The following is a 10,456-nucleotide window of genomic DNA, read 5'->3' as shown; positions in this document are numbered from 1 at the left end:
TTCGGGCAGCCCCCATGCCTCCGGACCCTGCGCCCCCGGCCAGGCACTTCCCCTCCCGGGCTCCGGCGGCGCAGGGTCCGGAGGCATGGGGGCTGCCCGAAGCCCGTAGCGCTCGGCTCTTAAACAGAGCCGAAGAGTCAGGGGAGGAGCAGAGCCGCCGCGGCCGGAGGCTCTGCTCCTCCCGACTCTTCGGCTCTGTTTAAGAGCCGAGCTGCCCGAGCGCTACAGGCTTCGGGCAGCCCCCATGCCTCCGGACCCTGCGCCGCCGGAGCCCGGGAGGGGAAGTGCCCGGCCGGCGGCTGGGGTTCGGAGGCAAGGGGGCTGCCTGAAGCCCATAGCGCTCGGACGGCTCAGCTCTTAAACAGAGCCGAAGAGTCAGGGGAGGAGCTGAGCAGCCGCGGGAGGGGAAGTGCCCGGCCGGCATTTTTCCCGGACATGTGCGGCTTTTTGGCAATTCCCCCCGGACGGGGGTTTGATTGCCGAAAAGCCGGACATGTCCGGGAAAAACCGGACGTATGGTAACCCCATTCAAGAGGAAATGTAGCCAAACTCCAAACCTGGAGACAATGGACCTTTCTGTGCCTGCGTCCTGTAGATAGCTAACCGCTTAGTTTCCAAAATAAGCAAGGAGGAGGGGGCAAATAGATGAACAATAAGGGGTCATAAGGGGGCAGATACATGTAGCTTGCTAATTATGTATGGTAATGATGGCAAATTTTGGCCAATCATAGAGCGATAGATTATCATAAGCAACTGCATATAATGCTTTGGTGTAAGTGTTTTCTTTGTTCTTGCTGACTTATGAGCTCGAACCCAATTGCAATTGAAATAAACGGATCGCCCCTCCCGGGGCTCCTTGCTTGGCTAGCTGTGTCCGTCTCTCCTTATTCCTCAGCTGGAACGGACAGAAATTTCTATGACAATCTGATGATACAGTTTTGCATCTGTGTTGGGAATTAGGGGTTCCATTTTCTCCTCCTGTTGAACTGAATTGGTAACTTGATTTGTTTAGTAGTAACAATCACTTGAGTTTTGCTGGGATAGTAATGTAGGAATGGTTCTTGGCATCTTTGCAATGGAATTCTCTGATAGATGTGTGCACTGCTATTAAAAGTATACATTTGTGGCTCTCCTAAAGTCATGTCTGAGTATAAATTTTTAAGACTCTTGCAGAAAGTTCAGACTGCTGTACAGACTGATTAACTCAGTACCTTAATATTGGAAGAGGAGTATGTTTATGGCATGGTGACTTATGGAATTCAGTTATGCTTCTGCTCAGCCCTACAACGTATTTTGGAATTATGCTCTCTGTGTTTCTAGCAACAAGTGATAATGATGGTAGTAAGATTTAATTTTTGTTTTGCAGGAACATTAACTGATTAATCTTCACAATACCCCAGTGCCAACGAGGTGGTGGATATTATCCTCATTTTATACCTGATAGACAAAGGAATGTACCCAGGCCATAGTCAGAGCTAACATTAGTATTAGGAAGCTGGGTGGATCTCTCCCTCACCCTGCCACCTGTCCCTTAAATTGTAAACCCTTTAGGTCAGAGGCAAGGTCTTCTCTGATTTGTTTGTACCCTACTAAGCACCCTCGAGACCCAACACTGACTAGGAACACTGGTTGCTACTGGAATAAAATAATAGTACTAATAGTAATTCTTTGAGGCAAGCAGCGGACATAGTGGGGTGAGTTCTGCCTAGCTCTGCCATGCAGGTGGGATTGGGGGTTCCCCTCTAGGGTGACCAGATAGCAAGTGTGAAAAATCAGGAGGGGGGACAATAGGTGCCCATATAAGAGAAAACCCTGAAAATTGGGACTATCCCTATAAAATCGAGACATCTGGTCACCCTATTCACAGATCCCCCAGGCACTGCCTAGGGAGCCAGGTTCCTCCTGTGGCTGGAATTAGTGGGTCCTTGTTCTGCAAGCCCTCAAAGACCCCCTCACACACACCCAGCAGGAAGGCAGAAGAGTCCCCAAATCAGTTATCCTCTCCCCAGACCCGCAGCTGCCCCCAGCCACCGACCCTCCATCCCAGCTCGGGGCACGGTTTACGCAAGCTACTTCACCACCCAGTAGGGCTCCCTGCCCTTTTGGGGGCGTGGCCTGAAGGGGAGGGGGCCAAGGCGTGCCCTTCTAACTCACGGAGGCGTGAACGATGCGGTTCCGCTCTCTGATTGGACGAAGAGCGAGATGGCCAGGCCACTGGGCTTTGCGGGATCTGTGCGGCGTTACCATTAGGGGAAGCTGGGGCCCCGCCAGCCAATGGGTGGTGTAGCGTGGACGGTGCTGTGCTCTGATTGGGTATTGGCTGAGTAGTCGCGGTGTGTTGTAGCGGGCCCGCTGCCCAATGGGCGTGTGGCAGCGTGAGGGAATCTTGGCGCGGCGGTTGTTTGCCCCTTTTGCGAAGCGCTTCGGTGCGGCCCCGACGAGCCCAGCTGCTCCCTCCTCCCGGGACCATGGCGCTGCTCTGTAGTTGACGATTGTTTCTCCCCCTCCACTCACCTTCTTCTGCTTCTTTTCCTCCCTCCTCCTCTCTCTCCTCCCCCGGGTCCCGGCTCGGACGAGCGGCAGCTCCCAGACCCCCTGTTCTCTCCATCTCCCCCCATAGGAACAGGCTGTAAGGGAAGCGCGGGCGGCTTGCTGCCGCACCATGAACATCATCGTCGGCATCGGCGGGTGAGAGCCGGGGGATGGGGGAGTTCGGGCGTGTGCAGGGAAATCGCTGGGTGGGCGGCCGGGAGGGGGCTGCGGGAGGGAACGCTCATGAGGAGCCCCCTGGTGACGCCTTCCTCCACTCTGTGGTCTGCTGCAGCTGCCCCAGTGAGGTGGCGAGGTCAGCGCACGGGGCTGGGGTTGGTGGTGCCCGTGGCCTGCGGAGCCCAGCACCGTCTAACGGTCCCTGTCCTGCCCTAGGGTCACCAATGGAGGCAAGACCACGCTGACCCACAAGCTCATGCAGGCCCTGCCCAACTGCAGCGTGGTGCATCAGGATGACTTCTTCAAGGTGAGCGGCCTGTGGGGGAGCCTGTATATGAGGTGACCCAGGACTCCTGGGCGCCCCGCTCCGCTTCCCGCTCATGGCCAAAGTTGCTTGTCACTGGCACACCCTGTGCTGCTGGCAGGGGGTGACTGGGCTGGGGCCAGCTGTGTGGCTGGTGGATAAGCTCCTGGGCAGTGTCCTGATGACTTTCCACTTTCTTGGAGCACTCCACGTTAGTGGGAAGATAAAGGAGCCAACCGCTTTATCACAGTCTTGTTACTGCTTCTTATCTTGCCACAAACAAACCCTGTGGTGGGTTAAGGCACTCACTGTTAGGATATAGATATTCAGGCCTGTCTGCAAAGGCCTATACTTTAAGAATTTAGGTGTATTCTGATCACTTAGCTAGTTATAGCGGTATAAAAGAAAGAAAGAATCAAAATCACTGTTTGCTGGTGTAAGGGCCTTCTCGTACTGTGACCGTCTGAGGCTCTGTTCTTAGGCTAAGCCTTTGGCTAAGCAGCACAGGCAGCCATAATCTGGGAAGTGAACGGTCACAGCATCACATTCCAAACTAGTCACATTGAAATAAGGTGCTATTGGGCTGTTAGGAATACAATCCTGTCCTGATATTCCTATCACCTCCAGAGAAAGGGAAAAGCCTAGAAGATGTAAAAGGAAACTTAGTTTGATAGCATCCTGTCTGGCAAGAACTCACTTATCAATAGCTGGGATGTGAAATCCTCATTTCTGTATTCTATCACTGTAGTCTCCACTTCCCTATTGTTTGTCTGTATGATCTCTGTCTGGTTCTGTGATTGTTCCTGTCTGCTGTATAATTAATTTTGTTGGGTGTAAACCAATTAAGGTGGTGGGATATAATTGGTTAAATAGCCATGTTACAGTATGTTAGGATTGGTTAGTTAAATTTCAGTAAAATGATTGGTTAAGGTATAGCTAAACAGAACTCAAGTTTTACTATATAGTCTACAGTCAATCAGGAAGTAAGGGGGGGATGGGGGAATTGGAATCATGTTTTGCTGCGGGGGAGGGAATGGGAACAGGGACATAGGCAAGGCTCTGTGGTGTCAGAGCTGGGAAGGAGGACACTGAGGAAGGAAACTCGAATCATGCTTGCTGGAAGTTCACCCCAATAAACATCAAACTGTTTGCACCTTTGGACTTCGGGTATTGTTGCTCTCTGTTCAAGCAAGAAGGACCAGGGAAGTGAGAGGGTGAAGGAATAAGCCCCCTAACACTCACATGCAAAGGGATGTTTTCCAGTGAAGTTCAGATCTTTAATCTTGCTTTAAAATGAATGTTGAGCTTTGCAGTAGCCGGTCAGACTAAAGCTGTTCTCTTTATCACTGTTTCAGCCCCAGGACGACATAGAAGTTGAAGATGGATTTAAACAGTATGATGGTAAGGCCCTGCTTATTGAACCATCCATGTAGAAATTGTAACTCTTAACAGGATCTGTTCTCTATCATGTTCATGTTGCTTTTCTTCTGGTAACTCTTCTGATAGTCATAGCACTTAATTACTTTTCTGGGCTTTTGTCTTAGTTATTAGTGCCTTGGATATGGAAGCTATGATGAGTACCATCAATGCTTGGATGAAAAACCCAATTAAGTTTGAACGCTCACATGGCATCAATAACACCTTGGATGCCAAAATATTACAGTATTCAGAAGAGAGAGATGAAACAATCCATATTCTTATTGTAGAAGGCTTTCTTCTTTACACTTACAGGTAACTAAAGACTTACAATATGTCTGATAACTAGTAATTCTGGCTTGATATGTATTTTGTTTTCTATTAGGTAAAGTTGCAGGAAGTCAAACTGTGATTCTTAAAACTAGAGTTGGGCAAATAACTGATTTTTCTGTTTGCTGGTAATTCTGAAAAATACAAAATTGGTTTGAAACAAATCTAAAAATTGCAAAATAGTTGGCAAATTTAAAAAAAAATCCATATTGGGTCAAACAAAACATCCTATTTGTCCCAGAACATATTGTTTCAGGCATTTTTAAAGGGCTAGATTCATGAAATGGGTCAGGAGGAGGTGGATCCCCCTTATAAACTTTGGTCAAGTGATTAGGGAACCCCCTGGGATGTGGGAGACAAGGTTCAATTCTCCCCTCTACCTGATGTGGAGAAAGGATTTGAACATTGGTCTCCCACATTGCAGGAGAGTTCCTGACCCTCAGGCTATAGGATATGCTGGTGGCAGGTTTCTCAGTCTCTCCCGTTGAAACTGTTCCACTTCCTGTAAGTGGTCATTGGAGCAGGGTCTTGAATGTTGATCTCCCACATCCTTAGTGAGTGCCACAGCCACCAAACTATAGGGTAATTCTCACTTTCCCTACCTCAATGACTAATTATTGTCATTATGAACGACAAATACATTAATCGTAACCACTAAGCTAAAGGTATAGAACATACCTACCTCTTATACAGTGTTTTTCATCAGCTTCTATTTCTCGTCACGATGCCCGTGAGCTAGGGAAGTATTAGTTCTATTTTATAGATGGAACTGAGGCACAGAGAAGCTAAATGACTTGCCACTTGGGTCTCTCAAGTCCTAGGCTAGTGCCCTTACCACTGAACCACCCGGTCTTGCTCTGACCATTTTGTGAATTGCATCTCAGTCCTGGAGGGAGGGAGGATTTTGGCCAAAACTCTTTGGCATATTATTGTTAAAGTTGCAAATAGCTTCAGGTTGACTGAAACTGCAGTTTTTTATTAATAAACCATGTCTGGAAAAAATTCACTCAGCTCTACTTACAATTTATATGCTTAACTTTTTAAAGCAGCACCTAAAATTATTGGAATTGTCGTACCGTCATCAGACAGCCCATGCAACTGGGTATCCTGCTGACAATTGCCAATCAGAAATCATAAGAAGGTGTAAAAAATCTCCACTAATGTTCTTACTAATGTTGCACCTTTAGTTCTTATGCAGATCAAATAGAGTAGCTGTAAAATATACAAAAACTAGAGAATTTCTTTTTCAGACCATTGATTGAGATATTCAACCATCGGTACTTTCTTTCCATTCCATATGAAGAATGCAAGAGAAGGAGGAGGTAGGCTTTGTTTTTTCTTAAATGAAGTAATCAATAAGGTAATCTGGTAATTACTACATTTTATTTATAAAGCTTTATTTGGTTCAGGCAGCAGTAGAGGATGCTTGAGAGAGTCTTAGATTTACTGGGTTAGTCATTTAAATGCATACTCCATGGTATCTGAGAAGTTCCTGCAATATTCTAGAAATATACTAGCTGGTATCAAAAGCCAATATATAACTGAAATGGGCCCCAAAGCTCAAAGGATGAGAGATGCAAAAGAACCTGTGAGGTCTGAATTGTTTGGGATATGGCTATCCAGACAATCTCTTGACATTGTCTTCATGATTTAAGAATTGCCTAAATGAGAAGTTTTCTTTAATGGTAAAATTGCCAGTTAGCGGAGTACTATCTTTTCCCTTCACTGCTTTACGAGAAACTAAGCTTTTGGGCCTTGTTTACATGTGGGATTTGACCAAATTTCAGCCACTGGTATAGCAGTATTGGTGCAAACTCCTGTAAGAAGGTAAAGCACTCTTTGCACTGGTGGAGCTTACCCCTTCCTGAAAGCAGGTTATGCTCCACTGGTGAAAACAGCTATTTGGCCTACCTTTGCTAGGGACTGGCCACTTTTGAAGTTCAAAACATGAAAGTTTCTCTTCTGTTTCATGCCATAATTTAATGCATGATGTCCAAAAGCTACAGCAATTCTTGATATGAACTAATATCGTGTAAGTAAGGTCAGTTGATGTAGAGTTCTGAGAATCTTAATCTGTCATTTCTGCAACCTGCCATACCTGTCATATCACACTTCATTATTCTGTTTTGTCTTCAATCTTTTTTGCAGCCGATACATAACATATCAACTTTGACAAAAATTCAGAGAATTAACATCAAGATAACTAGTTTTCATTTGGTGGTGGGTAAAGAGATTGAGTGCACTGTATCTAAACTTCTTACCTTGTAAAAAGAAATACTTATGTACCACTGTCTTTATAATCTCTAGTTCAAGGAACTACACTGTACCAGATCCTCCTGGATTGTTTGATGGCCATGTCTGGCCCATGTATGTTAAACATAAGAAAATAATGGAGGACCTCAAAGTGGATGTGGGTAAGTATATTGGATGGTGGAAGCTCAAGACTAGGGTATAGGGAAGTTTGTTTCTACCGTCTGCTCTGGGAGAGAGGGTACAATTTAAATAACTTAATTCAGTGAGTAGATTTGAACCAGTGCTACTTGTGATGTATGTAAGGCAGTTAAACTTTTTTGGGATTGGTCTAGTTCCTGGCCTTTTTTTTTTTTAAATAAAATCTAGAGATTTGATAGGATTGTAATTCTAGGATGTTATCAGGATGTTTTTGTCTTCATTCAGAAATGTCTCAATTTTAACTTTTTAAAATATTTTTAAGTTCAATTGGATGGAACAAAATCAAAGGAGGAGCTGTTTAATGAAGTTTATGAACAGATCCAGAACAAGATTGAGAAACTGCTGCTTATGCAGGTAAAAAACAAACGAAGCGTACCTCACTGCAATGGCAAACTGGCTTAATGTTTCTAAAATGAACAAGAGTGACTTTTTAAATACTTCTTTCAGAAACTCAGCGATTGGTAGTTGTACTCAGTAGAAGGGGGACTACTAGTGTTGTCAGACAGGAAAACAAAGCTGTTAATTGTGTACACTATTGTAAGTGAGCCTCTTATGTATAATGTCAAACACTGAAATTTCCTTCATTTTACAGAGATAGACAAGCAGCCGATGGATTCCTATGATCTAAAAAGAAGCCTGTTAACACTAACTTACTTTTTATGCGTACCAGACTTTGGCAGTTAAGCTTCAGCTTGTTAAGATTTCCTTTTTCACTTTTTAAAATTGGACTTCGTTCAGTTTTCACCTGAAACTCATGGAGTTAAATGTGGCCTTGATTAAAGCATTTCCCTTCCATGAAGTCTCTGTAGTTTAGTTCATGCTTAAAGTTTGAGACAAGCTTCCATATCCCAGATATAGAGAAAAGTAGTTGTCCTTGGAATGGGCCTGTATTTTAAATTTATATGCATTTATTTAGACTTTTTTGACTTCTTGAATATGGTAGCACACTTGCCAGTTGGAAGTACAATGGCACTGCCATTGTCAATAAGTCCATACTCTAAGTTACAGCTGTATCCTTTCCACTATTAACACTTCCCATTCAATGCTGAAGGAAAAGGCATAAAAATAATCTGAAATGACAGTACACTTGAGATTCTATTGGTCAGCATTGAATCTGATAGAGGCATGTAAACTTGAAGACATTCTCACTGATTAAAAAATGGCTTGTGATGAAATGGAACTCAGTTGTGGGGTTAGGGTAAATGGAGTGATTCTCCCCCCTCCCCCCCCAAAAAAAACCAACAACACTTAAAAGCATCTGCTATCTTGGATTAAAGAATGGGACTGTTGTGAAAAGCAGAAATGGAGAAAATAAGGTGAGTTTTTGTAATACATCTTATTTGATCCTTATAATACAACCCTCCCCTCCCATTTGCTTACATGGGAATGTATTATAGGAGCAAAGGCTAGCAGGATCCTAAAATGTAACTAGTTTGACATCTTTATCAAATTCTAGCATGAGCAGAAGTGACCAAATAGGTTAGCCATGGAAGGTGGGGTTTAAGGAAAAACCATTTTCAGTGGCACAGGAACACCTAAAGTAAATAACAGGTAAAACAGACAGAAGGGATTGAAATTGATGACCATCTAAACCTACTACAACTTAATCTCCCAGTGCAGACTTTCAAAGTAAATGCTAATTAACACTTAAACTATATTACACTTGTTTAGTATTATGGTATGCTCCCTCAGATTTCCTGGCTTCCTTAGAGTAGTATATAGCCTACAGAAAGGTGTACTTTTTTCTGTGCTCTGACTCTCAATAAGTCCTCCTATTTTTTAAAAAAAAGTCCCAACTTATGTGTCAAGAGACTTGGCTCTTACATCCATAGATGCAAACTGTGTCTGGTTCTGGCTGCCACCCTGTAAAAAAAATGTGGACTTATTGGAGAGAGTCCAGGGGAGGAGAACAAAACAAACAAACAAACCTGGGCATGTTCCTTGAGAAAAGACGACTGAGGGGGGACTTAAAGTATGTAAATATCTTAAAAGCTATTAAAAGAGAACTATCAGAGGGGTAGCCGTGTTAGTCTGAATCTGTAAAAAGCAACAGAGGGTCCTGTGGCACCTTTAAGACTAACAGAAGTATTGGGAGCATAAGCTTTCGTGGGTAAGAACCTCACTTCTTCTTCTTGCATCTGAAGAAGTGAGGTTCTTACCCACGAAAGCTTATGCTCCCAATACTTCTGTTAGTCTTAAAGGTGCCACAGGACCCTCTGTTGCTTTTTAAAAGAGAACTGTGATCAATTGTTTTCCATGTCCTTTTAAGTATGACAAGAAGTAATGAGTTTAATCTGTGGCAAGGAAGATCTAGATTAAAGTATTTTCCTAATATCTATCGATAAGTTTAGTTAAGCTCTGGAATGTGTTTCCACAGGAGGTTGTGGAATTCCCTAATTGGAAGGGGTTTTTTTTGTTTTAAAAACAGTTTGGACAACTGTCATGGATGGCGTAGGTTTATTTGGTCCTGACACTGCACAGAGGCTTGGACTTGACTTCTTGATGTCCCTTCCATCTCTACATTTCTATGAAACAGTATAGTCCCTCATTTTTTCCATTAAGGGTAAGAGCAAAAGGTTAATGTGACAGAAATGCACTCTTTTGGAGATACAAGTTCATCTTCTACACTCTGCACAAGTACAGTGGATTTTCCACAAGTAGTGTCCCTTATTTTGCCTTTGCTCTCCCCTGATATTTAGAGCTTCATTTTCATCTTTTGCACCAGTCCACGTCAGGTTTAAATGGATTTGCCAAATACTGGTGTAAATGAGATCAGAATTTGGGTTCAAGTTCTATCTGATACATACTGTCTAGACTTTCCCCTTGAATCTCCCATGTTAGGGGGATCCACACTGACCAAGAAACACAAATGGCCTCTTCCTGCTCAAGTACAGGGGGTATTTTTCTTTATTCTTAATCTGTAACTTGCTTTTGCATTTCTTTGCTTTCAAGGCTTGCTTCTCCTACCTTGCTGACTATTACTACAGCATTTTGTGTTGTGAACAAGTGGAGGAGAAGGTTAGCATCCCTCAGTTCTCTTCCTCTGATTTCATCCATTTCATGACTTTATCACCTCTGATCACATTTCCTAAATCTGGAAGCTGCAGCTCTCGGCTGTCTTATCTCAAACTTAGCCCAATCTGACAACTGGAAATGAAGAATGCTCTACTGATGAGGATGCTAATGTGGGCACTGGGAGATCCAAATTCAAGTCTCTTCTCCATGACAGATTGACGCTGGGCAAGT

At 43.9% G+C, this 10,456-nt stretch overlaps 1 protein-coding gene across 1 annotated transcript; it reads left to right on the top strand.

Annotated features, from left to right (window-relative positions):
- Positions 1-2,570: 2,570 nt before the first annotated feature.
- On the top strand, positions 2,571-8,005 carry LOC135884458 (nicotinamide riboside kinase 2-like). The gene is made up of 8 exons (XM_065411838.1): positions 2,571-2,688; positions 2,926-3,016; positions 4,369-4,414; positions 4,558-4,744; positions 6,010-6,081; positions 7,067-7,173; positions 7,473-7,564; positions 7,803-8,005. Exons 1-8 carry the CDS (start codon positions 2,663-2,665, stop codon positions 7,806-7,808), a joined length of 627 nt encoding a protein of 208 aa, XP_065267910.1. The 5' UTR covers positions 2,571-2,662; the 3' UTR covers positions 7,809-8,005.
- Positions 8,006-10,456: the final 2,451 nt, after the last annotated feature.

This window comes from Emys orbicularis, chromosome 10 (genome assembly GCF_028017835.1).
Source record: "Emys orbicularis isolate rEmyOrb1 chromosome 10, rEmyOrb1.hap1, whole genome shotgun sequence".
Lineage (NCBI taxonomy): Eukaryota > Metazoa > Chordata > Testudines > Emydidae > Emys > Emys orbicularis.
The sequence above is the reverse complement of the archived record's forward strand: the minus strand, read 5'-3'. Positions and strand labels throughout refer to the sequence as shown.